Source organism: Poecilia latipinna, unplaced genomic scaffold, assembly GCF_001443285.1.
Source record: "Poecilia latipinna isolate Pla-1442-1.1 unplaced genomic scaffold, P_latipinna-1.0 Scaffold2133, whole genome shotgun sequence".
NCBI lineage: Eukaryota > Metazoa > Chordata > Actinopteri > Cyprinodontiformes > Poeciliidae > Poecilia > Poecilia latipinna.
This window is the reverse complement of record NW_015114749.1, coordinates 38,360-63,259: the sequence shown is the minus strand read 5'-3', so window position 1 is coordinate 63,259 and position 24,900 is coordinate 38,360. Positions and strand designations below refer to the sequence as shown.

General features: G+C 37.7%; 1 protein-coding gene across 1 annotated transcript in view; it reads right to left on the bottom strand.

Annotated features, from left to right (window-relative positions):
• Positions 1–22,968, bottom strand: part of LOC106936398 (phosphatidylethanolamine-binding protein 4-like) — a 61,649-nt gene extending 38,681 nt beyond the window's left edge. The window contains exons 1-3 of the mRNA XM_015017367.1: positions 22,664–22,968; positions 21,692–21,795; positions 21,363–21,495 (exon numbers count right to left, since the gene is read on the bottom strand). Coding sequence (XP_014872853.1) covers positions 21,363–21,495; positions 21,692–21,795; positions 22,664–22,849 — 423 coding nt within the window. The 5' untranslated portion in view covers positions 22,850–22,968. The remainder of the gene's footprint in view (positions 1–21,362; positions 21,496–21,691; positions 21,796–22,663) is intronic.
• Between the last annotated feature and the right edge of the window lie 1,932 nt (positions 22,969–24,900).

Sequence of the window (24,900 nt, the reverse complement as noted above, 5' to 3'; positions counted from 1 at the left end):
ATAGGATATGTTTAGATTTTTATGAAGCTAAATTTAGTACAATACTAAAAGCGCTTCACATTAATTTCCAACAGTAACAAGAGAAAAAAAAAAAAAAAAAAACACCAAACTATTTATGGTGGCCGTTGAATTTCTGTGATTTCCGCATATATTTAAAGCTTGAATTTCTACCTGTAACATTTCTCTAGCTGCTAGTCCAGCTGGCATGGACAGCGAATATAATACAAGAAGCTCCCATCAAGCTTGCACTTCACACATTGTGGCATGTACCCTTCTCTCTTATGCGGACATTTTTTTTCCCTCCATCTGTCAAAATTCACATTAATTACACACAGATATGTGTGAAAGACTCCAGGGAAAAACAGATGCATACTCTGCCATCTGAAATAATTTCTCAGGGCTAGAGCAAACTAAATGTATATCAAAACGCTCCGTCCTGGAAGGGACACAATTTCCCTTAAAATGCGGAGCTTGTTTTGCGGTCTTACTCCTCGGGATCATTAAGTTACTCATTAAGATTTTCACCTTGATGATTATGTAAAATTAACCTACGCTGCAGCTATTTAAATCGAATATTTAGGATTAACTAGCACTTAAATACTTGGTGTCTAGCAAAGGTATTCATATCCCTAAAACTTATTTTGTCCGATTACAACCACAAAGTAGTGGGAAGAAAATGATAGATTTTTTTTCCCTCAAAATATTCTCAGTGCTTTTGGATTCAGTCCACATGAATTAATACTTTGCAAAAACACTGGTTTTTGACTTTGACTGGGCCATTCTGCCATATAAATATACTTTTATCAAAACCATTGTGGATAGGTGAACATCGGCGCCATTGTTAAACCTTTTTTCTTCCAGGATCACCCAAAATCTATTCCATCAACTGTCTGACCAGCTTCTCAATCCTTACTGTAGCGTCCCCACAGCACTATGCTACCACTACCAGGCTTCACAGTGGGGAAGGTATTTTCATGCTGATGTGTAGTTATTTTTCCTCAACACATGGCATTTTGCATACAAAGCAGTGTTCTTTGTAGATTCTATTTGTGACAAAATATAAACTGAATGGCTTTTTTATTCACACTTTTCCAAAAATGTCAGTTTTGTGGTTCCCTCGACTGTCTTGTCAGTTTTGGTGGACAGCCATGTTTTGGTAAGTTACCAGTTTTCCTTTACTCTATTTTCATATGATCAGTATCAATGATAAATATATGAAGTTATTCACAGCACTTCCTTTTTGTCAAGTTTTGTAATCTTACACTGTTCTTCCAAATCAGAATAAATTCCTTTTCTTACCTCACAGCTCTACATATACTACACATGCATTAACTGTATATAACCATATACAGATGCCCTCATTACTAATTAGGTGACTTCTGAAAGTACGTAGTTGCACTGAATTTTATTTAGGGATATTAGAGTAAAAGTGCCAGAATTTAAATGCATGCCACACTTCTCAGAATGACCGTTTAAAAAAAAAATTGCAAATCTTCAAGGTTATAATTAAATTAATTAGATATAATCTTGTGTTGGTTTATCACATGAAATTTCCATAAAAAACAGTAATGTCTGTGGTTGTAATGGACCAATTGTGCACAATTTAAAATGGGAGTGAAGACTTTTTCAAGACACTGAATACAAAATATCTGTTCATTTTGCTGCACATCTCAGATTTAATTTACATGTTTACAGAAAGGCTGGGGGTCAGCTCCCAAATGGCTAAATGTCATAATAATGAGAATCTGAAGCAGAATAGAAATCTGTTCAGGTATCACAGAACTCTGCCGGGCCATTATGCAGCAGGGGATGTGAGAGCCTTGGGTAAAAACTGGAGGCGGGGGAAGATTGAGCCTCCATTCTCTTGGGATTAACCTCCCACTGCCTGCTGTGATCACAGCAAAACGGTCCACTAAGACCACACCTCAGACGCCGCCGGCTCAAATCAACCCTGCAGACTGGGAATCTCTGGCACTGGTTGGTGGTAGAAAGAAAAAAAAAAAAAAAAAAAAAAAGGACCTGCCTTCATTAAGAGCCTTGAAGTAATTTAAATGTAACCGAAAGAAATTTATGTATCAAAAAATGTATTTACAATACTCCATGACAATATAATCAAACAGATAGGACTTTGGCTAAAAAGGAGATACCAAAGAACAAAGGCATGGGGAAACCAGAGCCTCCAAGGATGAAAATCTACTTGATTACCTCTGTGTGAACTCTGCTGGGGATGAGAGTGAGAGAGATGGCTAATCACTGCTCTCGTAGAGAAGATCTGCAAACTGATGACACTACGAAGGGTGAGGGTGAGTTAGTGAGAGGGAGGGAGAAGGAAGAGGCCCCTCTGTGAGTTTACAAGTTCATACTTTATCCATGACCCACCACCAAACTATGTCATCTGTGCAGAAGTCCATTAATATGCCTATTGCTTTGCCCCGTGTCTGCTTTAGCCATTGCATGCAGAGCAAACCATGTGCAACTTGATGATCAACTGTTCTCAGTGCTGAAACCAGAGCAAAGCAATGCATTGATCCCAAATCCCTGTTTAAGTAGCAAAAATACTTGAACTCATTTGGTAATTAACAGGTATCTGTGTTGTGATTAAGAGACGGCCATGGCTTAACAACCATCGACTGCAGCTTAGAGTGAGGTGAAGGATCAATCTGCAGATACAGAAAAATGGGAGCTTTGAAGCAAAAGCTGAAGTAGATTTGTCTGAGGAAGGATAATATAAGCAACAGTTTCTGTTTTTGCAGGATAACAGTCTGATCTCAGAAAGTTTATAATTGAAAAGTTAGTTTATGAAAGTAATTCAATTCAAAAATTGAAAGTTTTTTTCACATAGCTGCTCATATATAAATTAGGCAAGAAAATGGGCCTGTTCATTGACTCCTTCAAGTAGAGTATTATTTCTGTAAGTTTCTCTTATTGGTCTTTTGAAATATTCAAACCTTCTAAGGAACTTCCTTTACATTTAAATCATTTAATTTAACAGAAAAAAACCCACTTATGTATATTACTCAGTGAAAGTATGAGTTTTGTTTTCTCAATTGAATAACCAAAATAAATTTGTTAATTCGTTAATTGAGATATACCTGTATTACAGTAACTTAATTTCTCAATCAGCTATGATCCAAAATAAAACAAGACATTGTTGACAAAATGTGTTGATTTAGAAGCAGGAGACAAATGAGTGAAACAAAAATGGATGCTCACAGAGGAAGTTTACTGCCATTAACACTGTTGGGGTCAGAAGATGAGGTTAAACGTGGTAAAGGGGGGTCAGAGGTCAGCCTGGTAGCAGTAATTGAATCCAGAGAAGAGACTAAAGGACTACAGAGATGAGACGGCAAATCCAGGGAGGCTGTGGCACTCACCTGTAGGTCACCAACCTTCCAGGTGTGAAGGTCCTCATTGCCATTAATAACAGCACATCCCCCGCAACTCATCTGTAGCACCTTAGGAACCTTATTGCTGCTCAGTACAAGCAGTATTAATACCTCAGTTTTCTGCATTTTAACACACAGAGTGAATATATGGTTTTGCCAAGAAGACAACTGTCAGATAATGTGATGAACAGTGCGATATAAAACTCATTTATGATGTTCAACTGCAATGGAGAAAGCCTAGTGTGCACCGATCAACCACTGTTAATAAATTCATATTTATTTAGGGACGATACTTAGATTGGCTGTCATATAAAGTAAAGTCCACAAGTTTTCTAATAGAACATCAAATTGTGATAAGAGTATTGATAATTTAGTAGTTACAATGGATTGACCCATTTATGTCCAGACACAAATTGAACCCGAATCTGTTGCACAACCTAAAAATTGATATCTAATCTGAATGAGCTTGAACTACTTTGTAAAGAAGAACAGATTTAAGTCCCTAAATGTTCACCACTATAGAGCCATACCCCAAAACACTTGCATTGTTTGCAGCAGTATAACTGACTCAGGGTGGCTAATATAAATGCATGCCACACTTTTCAGAATAAATCCCCCAAAAATAAAAATTAAGTTTGTGGTTGTAATGCGACAAAATTGGTCAAACTTTAATGGGTATGAAAACTTTTGCATGGTAATGGAAACATTTCACAACAGTCAATCTCAGCTGCAGACCCCGATTAATCATTGATGATCAACAAGACACAAAATAATGACATACACAGAGTGTAGAGATGGTTCAGTGTTTTGTACCAAGCGCTTTAGATGGTAGTGTGCGCCGCTCACTACCTCCAAACCTGCCTATTTTTAAACACAGCGTCCTCCCACACAGGGATGGAGTGTGAAGTGGCTTATAAATCCACACTTTGAGGAGCCACATGGTCAGAGGAAAGTCACGTGTGGATACAACTGCATATTCTAGGGCCACACAGCTACTAGATTTCTGCTCGGTAGCCAAACAGAAAGAGTGGATGAGCTATGAAGAGGCAGCAGTTCAAGAGAAATCAGAGCAGAATACAAACACAAGTTTACATAATAGCATAATCTTGTTTTCTTTTTGATCATAGAAATATGCAAATATGCTGTATTTTAATCAAATTAACACATGACAGAAGGAAAGATGAGACAATGGAATGCATTTCATGGCCTACAGTACAACTGTGTTGTTTCCCACTCAAAGTAAATTCGATTTTGCCCCCAACCTTCAAAAAAAATAAATAAATAAATAAATGCACAGCTCCTCGATAAACTAACAGTTAAAGGCAGTCTCTCCTGAACTTTGTTTTTTAAGTCTTGCACTTCTGATCTGCAGTTTGTAACTGCAATAAATCCACTGCTAACAGAAAGATGGTTCACAGTCTGATTGAAGCTTGAGGGGGGTGAAGGAATTAGTAGCAGCCTGAGGAATCGTTTCTGCATTTCTCTCAACATTGAAGACTTCTTTCAGCGCACCATGTTTGCGAACACAGCCGTGCTCATGTTAAGCTTATTAGTCACCCTGGATGCGATCTTGCTAGCTGAGGCTTTCAACACTTTCTAGTGGTGGCTTTACACACATACACCTACTCACTACTGTGAAAGCATTTCTGCAAAATGCACATGCTCAGACACAGTAACTACCACTAACAGGTACACCGAAGTAGCAAGTGGCCAGGTGCCGGAAAAGTGAGCCTCCGTCTGTGCTAAATGAGGCAAAAGGGAAATATTTTTGTTGTGTAGTTTGACTGCTGAGAACACAAAGTCAAACAGGGCAAATTGCAGCTCTGGATTCATATCCATAATTAATCTGTCAGCCATGTCACACACCAGGAGTCAAAGATCTGCTATTTTTCTGTTATTTTACCACCAAGACGGCTGTAAAAGTTCAAGTGTGAGCACATTCTCACTTTTTCTGCAGCATATCTAGGAATCAAGTTTCTGAGAGGTTTTTAGTAGACGCATGCAAAGTTAATAAATATCCACTCGCTTCAGCAAATGTGCATTTGAAAACGTCAAGTTTAGATAGGAAATGATTAAAAATTACTTGTGTTGTGAAACGAATCTAGTTGTGTTTGTCACATTTTATTTTGGCAGCTACTGAAGAGTGAAAGACAGAAAAAAAAACGTTATCGGTCTTATTTCGACAGACTGTATGATTTCACATTGTGCGGATAAAATAGATAAAGGAGTGCGACAGTTGCACTTTGCGGAGCTGTCGCAGAAAAGCATCATGAAGCAGACACAATTCTGAAGACGAAGGGAAACATGCTGCCATGGAGGGAGCTCAGTTGTAAGCACTCTGACACCCATTCCTATTTGGCCAATGGAGCTGTTAAAGGTGTCAGGGCTGTTCACAGGCACTGCGTGTTTCACCAGCCAAGATGGCTTCCACCTTTTTTCTATCATGATTAATTATGGTTTCTGATGGTAGTACAGTGAGAAAGTGTAAATTATTCCCACATTTTCTTGTGTGCCCTTCGTTCAGTCACTTTTGTGTAGGAAGATGCTATTGACGCCATCCGTGGAAGCCGACCAAAAGGCATCTACATGGGGTGGCAAACTCTTGTGCCTATTAAAGGGGTGGAAGTGGTGGCGATGGTGGTGGGTCCCTGTCGTGTGGGCTGAACCTAGTCCAGACTGCCAGTTGAACGGCCGGATTTTCCAGTATGGAAGTCTTATTTCAGTGGGCGAAGCTGGGTGTTGAGAGACTGGGAGAGAGGACAGCCCAGGGCTTGGAAGCTCGAAAAAGAATATTTCAAACAGACAAGCACCGTCTGTGTTCCAGTGTCACCAGCCCACCCGTCTGACAATCGGGGCCATGTCATCACGGGTTCTGAGTAATTCAAGAAGCGATTAGGGAGATGTGGCGATTTCAGACGTCAGAGGTCCCAACAGCAGAAATCGCACTGAAGGACATATGACCTCAGAGTTTGAGACTTGGACAATAAATCATGATGGTTTTAACTTTTTATTTTCTTTTAATTAAAACAAGTCAAAATTAATAATTGATTGTTCATTACATGGAAATTGAGTGAAAAAGATTTTATCCAATGAGAAAACTAAATGCGTTTAAAAAGATGCATGTGCAGAGCAATTCTCGACAGTGTTTAAGTTTAAGACAGTTTCATCCCTCATGCCATAAGTAAACTAAACTGCCATTAGTTTACTCTATTATATATATTTACATCAATACTTTATTATTTAATTAGTATTATTGAAGCCTTGCAACAAAATTTCTTTCAATTTGTATTTTTTTAAATGTACGATTGAATGACAAACTGTCTATATCTAAAAAGAAAATAATTTCCTGAAGCTGCAGATCAGTGAGGAGAGAAGAAAGAACTCCTGTGATTGGCCAACTTCATGCTCCCTTTTACTCACTGGGTGGGCAATATAAAGGAACTTATAATTTGCCCAAAAGTACACTTTTATTTGGTTAATCGTTCCCCATTAGAGGGCTTGGGTTTAAGAGAAAGTACCCAAAGATGCTGAATCCCATCAAATCAAGCAACATTATAATTCTGCGATACATTATCCTTCTGAAATGTGAGCTATGTTGTGTTAGCATAACAAGATGCTCTTTATTTCTTATTCACTCATCATTAATGTGCGCTATTCTTCTAGTACTAGCAACCCTTTTTTGAGTGTGCACTAAACGCAAAGAAACCTCCAGACTTTTAAACCCAGAGGACGAGAGTCCGCCGTCTGTCTGAAAGGGACCACCATGGCCCGAGTGAAGCAGTGTTGTTCAGATGTGTCTCTAAGACAAAGTGACAGAAGGGAAGGTACAGCGCATCCCAGGAGCAGCTGATTCTAGCGTAGGGGTTGGACCTAACCAGCACTTTGTCCTATTGTCATGAGGGGATGATGATGTAAATGCTGGCAGGCCTCCTTGTGGTTTGTAACTCAAACCTTTCCGCAAAATTACGCTTGGTTTTCGTCAACCATGAAAATAATCTCCTGGTTTACATCTGAGAATTAAACAAGACTGTTGTCAACATTTAGGTTTTTCCTCAGCATTTTCTTCTAGAAAAAGAGCCCATCTGCTGTCACAATGCTCAAACACTATTTCACAGGAAACTTTGGATCAAGTAGCCTGCTAACAAGGAACACTGACATCTGGCAGGGGTTTGGGGGGCACGTGCTTTCTTGTTCTTGAAAAAGCTGCTGTAGATTTTCAGTCATCCGAGGGGATGACTGAGATTAAATGTTATTTTTAGTAATATTACCACAACTAAATATTTTCCTGATATTATGCAGCTTGAATAACCAGTTAAACTGGATTCTTTATGGGACTGAAGTCCTTGAAGATTGCTCATAGTTGTTATAAATAACAAAAGCACAGCAAAGTCATTTAACTACAGTATAAGTATGAACAATAGGAACAAACGCATCCGCAATACAGGGCTTTACTTTGAAGCCTCAACAAAATCCACAGTATGGTGCATTGCATACAAACGCGGCTCAAAAAAAAAAATCCTTAGTTTGGAGAACAGGCTGAAATCAAATGATTTCTTTGACAGATCATTTTGTGCATGTTGATATATTTAGTGCTGTCAGAGAGGACATCACAGAGAATGGCACTTACATCACAATGCAAAAACTGTTATCAGAGGAGGTACAGGTTTATGGTTCAAGGGCTCGTCCATTCATTGAGAACAAGCTCAGCGTCTCTGCCTGACACACTGATCAAGACAGCACAAATAAAACAGCTCCACAGCTCCATCTTTGCCTCTCCCCTAGGGAATAATATAGCACCCATCTGAATGTGGCACATATTGAATCAATTCCAGCGTTGATGATTCATTTGAATAAATCACCCTGTTTTAATTTTTTTTTCTTTTTTTGCCAACTTGCACGGATACTGAAATAAGGGGAAAAAAAAACAACTGAAGAGAGGAGAGACAGGTGACAGTAGTGTAAAGGACCGCTAATCCTCAATCCCTTTTCAAGTAGCAATTAATGACTACAGAAATAATCTCCATATAGATGTTGTTGCAATTCTTTTTTCTTTTTTTGGTCAAACAACCTGGATAACTCGTGCAGATCAAAGCCAGAGGCAACGCGGCTGCAGCCAGAAGCCAGAGAGGATCTTATACTGGATTTGCATAGATGAATGTACAGCAATAATTCAAGTAGGAGAAAGGACAGATGCTGGTTTGACCCGTTATAAATTCTCCATCTGATCATTTAATATCGATTAAACTTGGTCTAGCGAGATAGATTTTTCAAATATGGCTCATCCTTCAGACAACTCCCTATTAAATCTGAAGAAATATCAAATATTTCAAGGAGAAAAAAACAAAAAAAAAAACAAAAAAAACTTTCAATGTGTTCCACATAAAGATGCACGGGATCAGCCTATTGGCAAATATGAAAAATCAGCAGCTTGTGCGATGAAAGGGTTATATCCGTATTCAAGCTAAGAGACATACTCTAACATACACAGACACAAATCCTGTTGAGCAGAGCTGAGCACAGATACCCTACCAGCCCTCCGAGGCACAATTAGGATTTCATGGGGTGGGAGGGGGGGATCTACATTCCTGTGCACAAGAAAAAAAAAAAAGTCCTTTCTCCAACCTCACAATAATATCAACTATTTACTCAAGGAAAAACCTGGAGCACCACTCAATAGGATTTGGACAAACAAATAAAAACATTAAAAAAAAATAAAACATACAAAAACGAGGGGGGGGCGGAAAGATCTAAATTTAAGCTCTAGTTGTTGACGAAAAAAAAAATTGTTTCAGGAAACCCAAAGCTAAGCCTCCCAGTTCCAATCAATTTCTTCTATTCTGTGTGGTATAAAAAGCAGCAACCACTCGTAGTTTGTTTGAAGTGCTCGAATGTGTGGAGTTCTGCTGGGTTCAACAGCATTTTGTATGGACTCCCTCCGCGTATGATTATCACACCTGTCAGACATTCAGTCCCAGTAACAAGGGGTCAAATAGCTGCCAGTTTGTGTAAGAGAAGAGAGTGCAGAACACTTACACATCATTTTATGATGTGAACTAACAGGAACAGTACATAGTTATAAAATGTGCTGCAGTGCATGCAAAACGCAGACAAATGAAATTATCCATTTTCCCATTTTAAATGCAACACAGTAAATTACTATGTGTTGACTGGATGTTAACAGAGATCCTTACTTGAGACAATTAATTTAATTACTTTCTTTAGTGGACTGACATAAACAAATCACTAACCATATGAAGAAAACCCAAGTATTTTTTCTCCAAACAGGTGTGAGCACTCATTATCTGTAAACATTTCAAATGTGTGAGGTTCACACCTGGTTATGTGGCCACATGTAATGTAAAAAAAAAAAATGAAGCTAGAGGTAAACCAGATAAAGCACACCGTTTCATGTGGTAATAGAAAAACTAAACGGATAAAAACAGGAGCATTGTGTAATAAAATATACAATACAGGGTTTCCCCCAGTGTATTATAAGCCTGGCGGGTTGCCGGGCTTTACTTGTACCCCCACCAGGCTAAGCATTACTTATTTTTTTAAGATTCTTTAAAATGTTTGCATTTTTTAAGACTTTATAGTTGTCGTTCAAGTATTAATCTTCCAATCTTTTAATAACGCATAATTATCAACTGATATTTTCAAATTTCCTGTCAACTTTAAACATTTTTAATTGAAAAACCTGTCGGGCCGCTGGATGAATGACTGGCCTAATGCCCAACCATCAGGCTTAGCAGGTTTTCTGGGGGAAACCTTGCAATATTACAGTTTAGGAACCACAATAGGAGGATTGATAGAAAATTTGATCTACAAAAAGATAATTTCTAGAAGTTAGCAATGTTTATCTGTAAAAAATAAATTCAAGTGGCTCACATTTATATTCGTATGTATCCACAACCATGTTTTTTATAAGTCACATTTTTTCATGTTACATCCATTAACTTCTATGTATTTCACTGGGATTTTATGGGATAGACAAAAAGAATGTACTGTAAAATTGTGAAAAGGAATATATTGTTTTGAAATATTTTAGCAAACACTAATTTGAAAAGTGTAAAGTTTATTCATCTCATTGATCACTGCATGATCCATCATCTCAAAATAAGGAGAGAATATGGCACAACTGCAAATCTAACTAGGGTTTGCTGTCTGACAGACTGGGCAAAGAGTGCATTATTCATAGAAGCAGTAAAGAGGCCACTGGTAACTCTGGAGGAGCTGTAGAGAAGTAATTTGTATATTAAGCTCAGCTGATGCGCGTTTCCACCAGGTCATTGCTAATCGCCGTTACCGTGTGGGAGGAGTACAGTCTTTCCTTATGATCTGATTCAAATAGTGAACTCATCCTTCTTATCCGGTGCCTCAGCTCTTAAAAACAGCAGTTATCAAACACTGATCAAAAACAATCTGGACCAATCACTTCTGCAGAACTACACAATGTCCCTCGTTCCATTCATCAGCAACACTACTGAAAAAGCCGCTGTAACATCTTTTGGTCTGGTTTCCTTGCTCACCACAGTGCTGAGACTGCCCTGGTCAAAGTGATTAAAGGACACAGACTGTGGAAGAGCTACCATTATAGTCCGAGTTACAAACTTATTACTTCCCCTTATTTTTAGTTAATGTTTAGTTTGTTTTTCTTAATTTTGTTATGTTTTTATGCAAGTCACTCATCACTGAAATGTGTTACACAAATAAACATGACTTGACTTAAATACAAATGCACTCCATACTTTTAAGATATGTATTCTTAATGTTGAAAACCATTTTACAATAATTTTGTAGTTTCTGTTGGTTGTTCTTATTAAATCCTGAAAAAATACATTATATTTTGAGGCTGTAAAATGACAAAATGTGAAAGAGGTCAAATGGTTCTGTAAGGTTCTGTATGCCTCTGGTTCCACCAAATAGTGCATGAAGCCATCAGCTCCAAAGTAAATTGACAGATGTTAAACTAACTACCATTAATTATTATAAATGGTGACCAACAGCAGCTACAATGAATGTCTCCATGTGTAAATCTACAGCTCTGCTGATGAAACCAGGCAAAACTAATGCCCCGGGGTAAATTCACAGAGCATAATGCCAAATAGGGACATTTGCAGCACTCAAGTTTGACCAGGACCTTTTAGCTCCCCGGCTTGCGAAATGATGTTTTAAATAAAACCACACTGTAGCTGTCACAACTGATTTTCAGATCAAGACCGAGGAAAAGGTTAAGCGCATCGTCTATCTGAAAATGCCAAATTCTGAAGTCGAGCACAAAGTTGGCACCCAGATAAATCGTGCCATCACTGTGCTTCAGTTTTCTCATTATCCATACCTTTCATGACATTCACAGAAAGAAACAAAGCATCATACCAACACCTACTCGGTGAGAGAGCTCTTTCAGTTCAGCTCAAAAGCTGAGAGCTCCAAACCTCCACACCACAGTGTGGGCAGCGCTGGCACAGCCATGTGCCTAAGAACCCTGACTGAGTGCAACAGTTGGACTAATAACAGAACAAAAAAAAAGTAAAATGGACACACAGGGAGGACAGCAATAGCTCCACAGCTAAGTAGCAGGTTGACTGAAGCCCACCTTTTCCGTATTCACGAGCCGAAGGTGTCCACAATGCCTCTCAGGTCTTAGTGCCATGAGGGGCGTTGAGCGCTCAAGTTCAGCCACTTCAGGGTGAAGCAAATCACTTTAATATGTTAAGAAGATTAAGCTGGATAAATGTCTAGATACATTTTTTGAAAAGCAACGTAAATCTCCAGTGTTTTTATTTGGGGAGGGGCGGCGTGTGAGTCAGTTGAGACGATCAACACAAACCCACCAAAACGCAACGTGATTGGCTCAAAAAAAATTGGGCTTATTTGAGATTTTGCATTTTAAGCTTCTTGAATCTAAGACCATCCCACCTCTTCCTTATTATTTCAAACACCAACCTTTGGGACAACAAAACTAGAATAAAAAAAAAAAAAAACATAAAACACTGGTCACAATTTCATCTCCTCTCTCAGCTTAGACTCAGCTGTCTTATCCTGCTTTAGCTTATGTTATAGCTTTAAGTGTACAGGTCAATGTTTTTCCCTTTCTGTTAATCTTCTGTTTGAAGCCTGGTTGATAATACACAAAGAAAAAAAGAAAAAACTTTGAGGTATCACATGTCGAGCATTCGAAGGAAGAGAAGCTTCAAATGAGGACCCCGATTCTTTAATCTAAAAATTTGCAATCTGAGGGTGTCCGCCCGTCAGCCTACTGCGCAAGAAATTGAGTGTGAAACGTCAGGGCGAAATGAAACAAATAGTGTAAAGGGATTAAAAAATAATTTGCATACCATTTTTGGTATTTCCAAAACTACAGCATCAGGAAACTAATACAGGAAGGAGCTTTATCTTCCCCTCAGATCAATTAACACATCAATAGAGCTGATCTCTTCTCCCATAAGCTGCCTCTTAATATCAATATGAATATATTTGTCAAACATAATAAAACAAGAATAATGCAAACTGAAAAGGGAATAAGCTTTTACATCCAAGGTGAAAAAACGTACTCAAAAAAAGAAAAAAAAAAACTCAACAGGGTCTACATTTAAAATGTGCTTTACTTTCACACTAACACGCAATAACCTGTTTTTTCTTAAACTCTGTCTCTTCATGCAGAGTTAAGACAATAAAGATGAAGGGGGATGGCATTATAGAGAGCTAAGCATTATGAGAAGCCCTGAAGCTGTTCTTAGAGAAGGTGAATCAGAGGATTGGGACAAAACTGGAACTAAACCCTGTGCCGGACCACAAATGAGGAGCACAAAACATTTTGGGCAAAATGCCACTAAGCCAAGCATCTGGTTCTTAAGAAAACTTCACTTGATCACTTATAACTTTGAGATTACTTAGTTTTAAAGCAAAAGAAACCGACAACAAAGTCAGTTCCCTCAGCGTTCAGCATGAGTGCCTCAGTAATCCTGTCAGTAAACTTCAGCAGAGTTTGATTCCCATTCAGGACAAATGAAACCTCAACAATTAAAACAAAAAAAAAAAAAAAAAAAAAACTTTTATGTAGAAGCACTTCCGAGTTTCAGCTTTGATTCTAAAATAAGGTGTTTTTTGGATGAGACAAACAAAGTTGAATTTTACCTCTTTAAAACTACTGAAATAAATTTTTTGTATTGCTATGACGTCCAATACAACCTACCAGTGAAACTCAGACTCAAACAGGGTATTGTTAAAAATAGTCTTCAAATACAAACGTTAAACCAGTAATGAATCATCCATAAACAAAAATGCAGGCATAAATATCAAAGTACATAAGTTACGGAGCCCTCCAGGGGATATGGGGAATTTGTTTTTCCTTTTGCGTTCCCTCGCAATAATGTACTGATCAGTTCATGCGGCATAATTGAATATTGTAAGCCTTTCTTACGGTAGCCACCGTAATTTCTGCTTCAATACAAGCTTATGTAAGGTTTTTCCATGAATGTTAATATCTCGTTGTGAAATATCCAACGTTTTATATCTTTTTCTTTAGTACAGAAAGGCACAACAAACCTATGATATAAACAAACTTTCCGTAAGTAGGAAAGAAATAAAAATACATCTAAACTATTTGGGCTATTTCTGAGTTATCGTGGGGTAATAAGTCATCTGACAGTTTTGATTGTGTCTCTGTTGTGTTCGTAGTCTGAATGGTTTAAAGGGCTGCTTTCTGTGACGTTCCATCTTAGCCTTAACAGACATAAACATGCAGTAAATAAATCGATTTTCAATCAGTTTTTTGCACCAAAGCGTTAATAATAAACACGTTTTATTATTATAAAACACAGCAAGTTAATGGTGGTAGAGGGCCGCACTGGGTTAACTCGGTCAATCTCATCTATCCGTGTATCAATCAACTCCAAACCTCTTTGTTCTGTCACAATTATCAATTTATTTAATTTTGATTATCATGCTCCAAACTTTGCGAGGACTGACCACCCTGCTCACCCGCTTCCTCAACAAGTTTTACAAATGAAAACAACAACCTCATTCACTCTTTAAAAGAAAAAAAAAACAACCATGGGCCTTCTGATGCTGCTTAATATACAAATTAAGCAAGAATAGAGCATATGTGTGAAACATATTGGTGACAGCATCATGCTGAAAAACGGCTCAGATTTGATGGGGCAGATGAGTTTATCTAAAGCAGGACGTTGTGCAACTAAACGTCTTAGAGGCTGAAATAAACGGAGTGTGATGCAGGTTGGCCATCCAGGATGACAAAAACCCTGAAAACAGACCAACAGATGTAAAGTAAAAATATGACTAGAAAATTGATGTCCACCGTTGCTGTCCATTCTTTGACTATACTTTGACAATTGTCCAAAGAAAAACAGGCAAACATGTCAGTGTAGAGTTACAAAATTGCTAGAGACGTACACCGAAAGACGGTTAAGAAGAGCAGTGAAAGGTGACTCTACAAAGTGTGAACTCATGGGTTTAGAGTGGAAATGTAGAAATTTTTACTGACATTTTTGTGAAAACGTTCAAGAGACATAGTTTATCAACGGCACTGTGAATGTAGAAAATCTTGCATCTAAGGTTTTACAGTCTGAAGATGGTTGTCAAATTGATAGTAAAGTTGAATGCAAACTTCCATTTCTCCTTTCTCCAAGCTGAAAACATTAAAGAAAAGGTGCAGGCTTCTTGCTGTGCCAAAGTACGACAGAGTCATCTCCAGATCTCACAGCGATTCTCTGCCAAACCGAAGAATGCTGTAGCTCATATAAATAGAAATTTAATCTTGTGTGTTTGTCTAAGTATCCAGAGCAGCACTTCTCATGCAGATTATGAATCTCTGTTTAAACAGTTCATGCAGTCAATGTATATGAACTGATAAGAGAGAGTCTGCGTGGATACTGAATAATAATCATGAAGCACAGCTTACAGCGATATTTTCATTAAAGGAACTGTCATGTCTATAATTCCACATGGAAGTAGATTTAATCATATTGATGAATGGTATGATTGTCATCCATTGAATTGCTTCTTTCACAAAAATATTGATTTTTTAATAAATGACTAATAAATGCCAGAAAAAATTGACTTTGTAATTAATTGGTGTATGAGTAATGAAAAAAAAAACACAGATTTTTGTGAATAACACTCCCATCTTTCTATACATCTGACACAGCAGCATTCACAGTTTGATCAATTTGAATCTGAGTTTTAGATATGTCAAACAATGACATGGAAAAGATTTAGTGACTCGGAGCTGCCATATTTACTGCACATAGGTGCCACAGCTCTGAAATTAACACAAGTAGCGCTCAAGAAATGAACCGATAACAGTATTATTCTATGATATGCGGACGCTCTGTCTGCACTGATGAAGAATCACAGTGTGGCTAATGCTACTAGCTAATCTATTTTCAGGGAATTGTCCATTATTCCCCAGATTGTGAGGTTATAAATAAAGAGTAAGAAAAGTAATGATAAGAAAACTGAAATAATGACCCATGTATTTTACTCTCTCTTGATGTAGTGGTAAGTATTCACTTTAAACCCTTTTTCTAGACAAAATGGGAGCATGGCAGCAGCTTAGTTCAACAGTTTCAATGCATCAGGCTAAACAATAAATATGCAAGTGCACAATCTTTAATGCCCATAGTGTTATCAAACTAACTAGTGCGATTTAGAAAGCATTCCTTGAGCCTTTCCACTTTATCCTCCCATTCATACAAAATGTTTCAAATGTATATTAAATTGTTGTTTTTTATTTTGCCAACAATTGCACAAAGTGAAAGTGTAGCTGTCTACATTCTAGGGTCAAAAGGTAAGAAAAAAGAATATTATGCTAACTCACCGAATAAAATATATTGTGACTGTAGAAGACGCATATGCATTAGTATGGTTAAAAAAAAAAAAAAAAAAAAAAAAAAGGAGAAAGCATGATAAAAGTGAGAAAAATAAGAATGTTCAAAATGCTGGCTATAAATAAAAAAAAACGCTTGCACATATATATATTTTTTTATCGGATCTGTGACAGACTAAGTGAGAGCCTCTGTGCGTCACTCGGAGGCTTTGCGAGAGGCAAATAATTGTTTTCCTGTCTGAGAATAAGGTGGAGGTTTATTGCTTCATAGCGATGAACATGTTTAATCAAGCCAGTGCTCCTGCAGCAGAAGGTTGTAATTCTTTCCTCTTCAGAAGCTTCCATAAATCACATGCATTAAAGAGCAACAGGGCCAGGATTGAACGGGGCAGGATACGGGTCAGCTTAACACTGTTAAAGTGACAAAGGGGCAACATTAGCTAAGGGAAAAAAAAAAAAAAAAAAAAAACACTGAATTCCTGCCAAACATGCCTCTTTAATCCATCAGAGCCAAAAACACCCACTTGATGACACTGAATGTGCAATTAGATATTATAGAAAATATTTTTACTCTTTGACCCAAGGTGGCACAAAAAGGTGTGAACGGAGGCCCTTCAGAGACAAATCGACTCTGGGCTGATTGAGGGCTACCACCTGCTAGAAATGAAACCCTTTTCCTGATTGCTCCAACATCCCTGACAAGAGGAACCTGTCAGGAATCCTGCATGGGTGGATATGTAGGCTTTCCTGGGTATGACAGGGTCTGTTAGAGAGGAACCCCACCCTCGCTTTCTCCGGCATGCCAACACAGAGGAGAGTGGGCAGCGCTGAGACGGCAGCCTGCCGTGGGCACTGCCAGGCTTAAAGCTGCCCTGTCGTCATCAGTGGCTTGCAGAGAAGAGCACTAAGATTCACCAAAAAAAAAAAAAAGAGGAGGGGGATCGTTGCATTTAAATCCTCTCTCAACGCCCCCACATGTTTTAGCAAAGCATAAAAATCATTCACGGAGAGAGAGAAAGAGAGAGAGAGAGAAATAGAGAGAAAGTGAAAAAGATGGAAGGAAATAGACAGGAAACAGCTATTAACAGCAGTAAGCAAGCTCAAGAGATCATAGAGACGCAGCTCTAATCGCAGTAATGGTTTAAACCCTCATTCCATCCACCAGATGCATAAAGTGTCTACCCAAAAACAAGGCTTTGAAATCCCCCATGTCTAAGAATTTGCCCCGTGGCTACAGTCCTTCCTCAGAAAAAGAAAAAAACTCTCCTAAGACGTCTCTAATTTTGAGGTATCTGGCAAAGGTAGGTGGATTGCGGTCTGTGTTATTTACACAAACGACATAAATGAAAAAGCACACACTTAAAATGAAATAAGTCATTCTAGATACCTACTTAATATGACTCTAGCTGTGAAATACGTGAACCAATGCTTGCAGCTAGACCTCTAGGACAATTTAATCAAGTTATACATGCAAGCAAAGGCTACAGAAATGGTTTAAACCTGTAATGTAAATGAGTGATATATTTTACCTCAAATAAATTCAATCAGGGATTTTATAGTTTTCATCTTATTGCAGAAGCAATCATTTAACACAGAACTTAATACATAGGCATCCGGATGACATCGACAAACATGTTTTTTTTTTTTGTTACTTCCTATAAAGAGCTTTTTGCTTTCATGTTTCGTTTTCTCTTTTCAGCAGCCCGACTTTATTTTAAAGATTTTTCTGTCCACAAGCCAACTTTGATTGCTCTCCAAAGAGCCTCTAGTTACATGATGAACTCTCATGTCTATTTTCTCTAGTGAATCTGAATATCCAAAAAGGAACTTAGGATGAAAAAAATATGAGATAGAGGTGGAAAAAAAAAATCATAGTAAAACATGAAAAATGTTGAATCTAAAAGAGTAAGGAATATTTCTAATCACAAATAGGTTTTTCTTTGACAGCACTATCCAAGAGTGACAATGTCAATCAGGACAAGATTAATTGGCAAATTTTTCTGGGATTAGAACTGGTCAGTTATCGGCACGTCAAAAAAAGAGAATTAGATTTTTGTCTTCCGTTCATTAAATGCATCAAGCTAAGAACTGCTACAACTTTCAGTTTATGAACAGATCAAACGACAGCAAGTTATCTGATGCACTTCTGGGACTTTATTAAAAATCCAAATAAGAAAAGAAGAAATGGGGATCTTGCAGTCCCTTCATTTTCTGCTGGATTCAAAACTGCTAGCTCTATGAAAGAACCTGCAGCACATGGGTTCTCTTAATGAGATAAGAAATAGTGCTTGGTAAAGTATGACTGAATTAATCTAAATCAGAATCTGTAGGTCAGACCTCGCAACACAGCAACCTGAAAATTGGTTGTTGAAAAAACACCCAAAATAAAAAAAATTATAAGTTTTCTTAAAGAAAGATTTATGAAACTAATCAAATCTATAACTACTAAAATATCAAAGTAAATTAGATGTTCTCAGCTCTTAGCAGCGAATCCCAAGCATGTCCCCACCATTTATTAACACATTGTACCTTTGCTTATGAAACTGTAATCAAGCCATATTCTTATGTAGTTTGGTCTCATCAGCCAAGTTGTATCCCACTCACATTGCACTGTAGATAATTTTGAGGCGTTTGAGGGAAAAAAACCCAACAAAAAAAAAACAAAAAAAACAAGAGCTACATAAGCTCAAACCAGGCTTCTAAAACAGAGAAGTGCTTGTGCTGAGCATCAGTTGTGAAGTTTGGATTCGGAGATGTGCAGCTTCTGCAACCCTTTGCTTTTGGTCATATGTCCATATTTAGAGGCAGTTTTATGGGACTGCTGCCCACTGTGTTTTATTACAATTACTCAGCAGGCACGCATCCTGTCCCAGTAATGAAGTGGGTGTTACAGTGGGCGGATTTAAGCGGCCACTATTCTGGAATCCTGCTACCGGGTACGAGGTCTAAGTGGCAGAGAGAAACCAACAGCATGTTGTGCGGACGAGAAGTGCGGTGGACACGAAGACCAATAACAACCCAAACCTTCAGATAGTGCGCCTTTACATGAGTGTCAGGGAAAATGGAGAATCACATTTCAAAGGCCAGTAAATAAAGTTTGTATTGATTAAATCTAACATGTAATCTGTTTTGCTGTCTGACACGGTTTCTGGCTCTAAAAAAGAATCCTGTAAGACAGCATTATAGATAATACGACCATAGATCAAATGGAGTTTGGGCAGGAGAAGGGCAATAGATCATGTTCGGACCAGACTGCTTAGCTCTGGAATTCATAAAACTAGCTCCTAAATCGTAATGGCTTCCAATTGAAGTTTTTCCACTTGAGGGATGTGGGATTTTCTGCATGCCTTCAGTTAACGTAGAAGTGTCTCTTTTAGTCAGCGGACACAAAACGAAGCTCAGCAGAAGAAATGCTAAAACTGAAAAAAATAATATATATATATATATATATCAAATGAATGTACTAAATATAGTTTACCAAACTTCTAAGAATATATGTCATGAGTGCATGTCCACCCATGAAATTGTTTTTAATAAATAAGCTGCACGAATGGTTAATTCAGTGTTTTTTTTAATACAAACAAAATCAGCAGATAGCACTGCGACTTTCTTTTATGTCATCTCAGGACTGAGAAAATTACACATTAATCTGATCCTAATTCTAACACATTAATTAGTTTTAGTTGAAGCAAGATGTTTTCTTCAAGCTACGTAAAAGTAGCCTGGAGAAACAACTCCTAAACTTTCCAAACCTGCTAAGGCAACTATGTCAAAACAAGATTCACAAACACAAGCAGAGGTATTATCCATCGTCTGTACTTCTGTTTAAAAATTTAAACGTTAGCGGGAACCAATATTGTTTTTTATCTAACTTTGCAATTATAAAATTGTTCCTATTAAAGTAAATGACTAACATTAAACTCTATTACATGAAATTTTTCACTGCAGAAACTACAAGTGTGCAATGTAACCTTTGTTCAACTCGCAAGGTTCAGGGGAAGCTTGAAAAAAGAGTTGCTAGTGCCACCTTCTGTCAACACTGGTTAATTCAGTTCAATACTCAGTCAACAAGAAGAGCATGGTGCAACAGGTTGTATAACATCAGCTGTTCAAACAGGAAGACTGGTTGAAATTTTAAAATGATGCACATGTTATTTCATGTCTACAGTTTAGGAAGTAATTGGAAACGTTTTTTTATTTTTATTTATATTTTTACTTGGTTACCAGTAGTAGATCTGAGGCTGAGGTAGATACTGTTTATTTGATGTATTGCTGCACTCTAGTGGTTAGAACATATAATTGCAAATGTGATCAAACGTTGCACGTTAAATGCAAGTTTCAATTACACTAATTCACAACAAAGGTTGTCTCAATGCACGTTGCAAAACTCATCCCAATCATATATAGAATTAATACCTTAATTTAATCCAATCAGACAGACAGAATGAAAATCTGTTTCTGCATATACAATGTATTTAAGCTCATTGTTCAAATTGGCAATTTATTTTTTAATCTATCTAAGGAAACCTAGTGTCTGACAGAAATTACTCCTCCTAATCAGAAGTCTCCAATTCCTGTCCTTGAGGGCTGCTTTTCTCCAACTTTTGTTAACACACCTGAATCTAGCAATTAGATGGTAAGCAAAACTTTGTAGGACATTGTCCCATGTCCTACAAATACACTTAATGTCATGAATGAGATGTATTTCAACCACCTCATTCAGGTGTCAGACCAGGGATTTCCACCAGAGTCCTCAGGATCTGGTCTCTGTCTACGATCTGGAATAAACATCCCCATTATGCTTGACGTTCTGTGGCTGTGAAAATGTCCTTCTAGAAACATATGAAGTGATCATAATTGATGTCATTTCCATTTTGGGTAAACAAAGCTTATTTTTAAAGCAAACTCAGCCCAAATACATGCATCTGTTACTCAAAATCAGCAGCGTACCTTTGTGATCATTTTTCCAATTTTCAACCTCACACAACTCTTTTTAAGCATCTTTCACAAATTTATATTTAGTTTGGTTTTTCAATCCCAAGCTACCACTGTCCCAGGTCTTCTAGGGTAATTTAGTTAACTCTTGATGCTCTTCAAACCTGTTAGGAAACTCACACAATCCTTACCTTCTCTGCTCCAGAGAAGTAGATCTGCGGGGCTTTCCAAACGGTGCTGATTTTCTCTCTCAATTTGTTGTTCTTTGGAATCATAAGGCATTTGTCAATGTCCAGTTCTGGATAGATTACTTCCAGCCCGCCACTTTTTCGATGAAATGTGCAAAAAAAGGGAGATTCATAGAAAGACATTTGGTTTCTTGTCAGCCACATATTGACAATAAAAATAAATAAATACAATTTACTACATGAACAAAAATAAAAATGAAACAGTATTTAGCAAAAGCATCATGGTAATTACTTTGTAGTCAGAGTTCATGGAGGCATCTGATGGTACTTACTGACAAAAAGAAGCATCCAGAGGATCTAGGGTGCTGTGTGTTGTGTCTGCCTGGACTGGTTCCAAAACGAAGACAAATAACCCCAAAAGCAAGGCGAGCAAAGCCTACAGAAAAACATAAATTTGTAAAACGGTAACAAAATTATTCACTCAAATTAATGTTGCTTATATTATTCATCTTGTCTGCTTCTCTGACCTTTGACTTCAGCATGCCACATACACAACTGCCTCTTACTGGATATTTTCTCTTTTACACCATCCTCTGTAAGTAAGTGATTTTTGTGGATAACCCCCCCTCCCCCCCCGTCCAGCCCCTTTGGCAACGATGCCCCTTTAATGTCACTTTCCCTATTTTGATGTTCGTTTTGAACTTAAGCAAGTCGTCCTCCCCGACGCTAGCTACCGAAATGCATACATTTGTCGCTGCCATGTGATTGTGATATCAATTGGATAGCTGTACCTAATGAAGTGTGTGTAATATGTAGTAATGTTTTACATTTCTGGGCTTCCCATTCTATTCTCTTTATAATTGAAAGTGCTCTTCTTAACCCCGAAGACCATAACTTTATCAACAACACAATAAACATGCATAAAGCGCTTCATGTTCCTTCTAAACAAAGTGAAACGCGCATAAATCAGCCTACAGCGCGCTGAATGCTAATGGTGTTTTGCGCTGTTTCTGTGAAAAGGACGCACTTCGCTTTCATGTCATCGTTACTCGTCATAACTCAACTGAACATGACCGACCTAAAGTTTTCGCTTTAACATTAGCTTCACTGACCAAAGGGTGTCCTTGTTATAAACGCTTAAATTCGGACATGTTTAGTTTAGCCTTCACCTGTCTTGCTTGTTGTCGCACCTGACATTTCGAGGCTGAAAAATGTAGGAAGTGTCTGCGAAGCAGTGAGTAAGCCAACTAAAAATACACACATTAGGATTAAAGCAGGCATGTTAGTATGTTTGTAAGCATTACCATCACTTTAAAGTTGTGTCGTGTTTGTCCGCAGATTTGCCCCTCTCTGAGTGAGACGACAGACGCTGTTGAGCTGCAGCTGCTTCTGCGCATGACGTGGAATGGAGCTGCACAAGTTTCAGATGTCAAGATGAAAAGATAAAAAAAAAAAAAAGCAGACGACTTCCCTGTGCCCGCACTGAACATGTGCACGTGTAGATTTTTCTTTATTTAAATGTTATATACACACTTTCAAGAACACATGCTACAGATTTTTTGTTTTTCTACTTCTTCTTATTCTTCTTTTTAAAGATTTACAGCTCCTAAACCAGGGTTGGGCAACTCCAGGCCTTGAGGGCCGGTCTCCTGCAACTTTTAGGTGCATCTCAACTTCAACACAGCTGAGTCAAATAATGAGGTCCTTAGCAGGACTCTGAATAACTTGACTGCACTTAGGAGGTGATTCAGCTGTTGGATTCAAGTGTGTTGGATCAGGGAGACATCTAAGAGTTGCAGGACACCGGCCCTCGAGGACCAGGATTGCCCACCCCTGTCCTAAACCATAAAAACAGCTCGACAGCAAAAAACACATCATATAAAATGTCAACAAGACTTCAAACACTGAGAACACATTCATATATGTAGCTTTTCTTTTTCTGTTCATGTTTCAAATTTGCCTTTCTACCGTTTTGCAACAAGGCCTCGTATACTATGCAGTAGTGATTGTGCAGCATATTCTACATATTTCTGGTGCTCCTAAAGCTCCCTTTGGTTTGTGCTTTTCTGTAGCTGAAATATAGCACCCAAACATATAGAACAGGGCCCCGGTGACTGACAGTCTCTTTGTAATTTATCTAATCTGATCTCTTTATTACCTGATTTTGATTTACCTAATGCAATTTGAAGAAAACCTGTGCTACAAAGCAGTGCAAGTTTGCATTTCTATATGCATAGTACAAAACAGGTACTGCATTAAATTGCTCTAATGCGAAAAGCTATGGTACGCAACATTTGAATTCCAGAACAAACATTTATATTTTGAATTTCTTTTCCCGTATATTTTTTAATATTTTGTATCTACGCAGACACAAAGGTAGGAGCTTTGTAAGGAAACTTTAAAACAGTGAAATGAATGTGAAATCCCTGCATTCATTTCATGGCCAGTGTCACAATTTGGTGATTTGTCATCAAAGTCTGGCCTTAGTGAGTAAAGATATTAAAGTAGGTTTGTATTTCTGGTTTTAATATTGCAATATTCAAAGTCGAGTAACTAATGAAACTTCAGACTTTAAATCCAAATTATGGGTTGTGCACATTTACAGATACACACCAAGGAGCACCAGGCCGCTTAAGATAACAGCGAACGAGTTGGTGACCACAGTTACACGACGTTACATTCTTTACCATACACTACAGTACACTGTACATTAAGGCATGAGGTGTTGTTGATGCAAAACATCAACAGAAGAATCACTGAGAAATGCAATGCACCGAGGAATGAAATGCATGTCGATGAAAATGTGCAGTCACACTGTCAAGGCAAATTATATAAAATTATAGACCTTCCAGCAGTTAACCTACTAAATATAACCGAAAATGTTTACAACATCCAGAATTACCAAAAGTTCAGCTCTACATTGTTTCCAATCAAGAAACATGTGCTAAGATATGTTAGCATTAATAAAAATACAAAGAAACGTTTTAAATTTGCATTAGCTAACCTGAAAATTACATAAAGTTGCTACTGAGAGCGCCAACCTCACCTCTTATCTAACTCTTACATTTTAAAAGCTATCAAGTTTTCTGTTTTAACAATCTGTCTATGGTGTTTATTTATAAGGTCAGCAGTAAATACAAGCAAGGTTTTATTACTAAGTAAATTATCTCTTTTTTTTGTTTTGTTTTTTTTATGGGGGTCTGAATGTACAGCGCCATGAAAAGTGTTCATACCTCTTTCACATTCCACCACATAGCAGGTACAAACATAACAGGGGCTGTTAAGTGTTAGGAAAAATGGCATATGCTTTTCAAAATTTGAATGCATTTATATCCTTCTCGTTACTCTAACGCCACAAAATAAAATCTGGTACACACTATCAAAATCCCCCTCTGTGTGATACTGTATATATATATATATATATATATATATATATATATATATATATATATATATATATATATTTTTTTTTTTTTTTTTTTTTTTTCCCCCCCAAAAATTTAAAAAGGAAAAAGGGGGGAAAAAATTTCACGTATAAAAA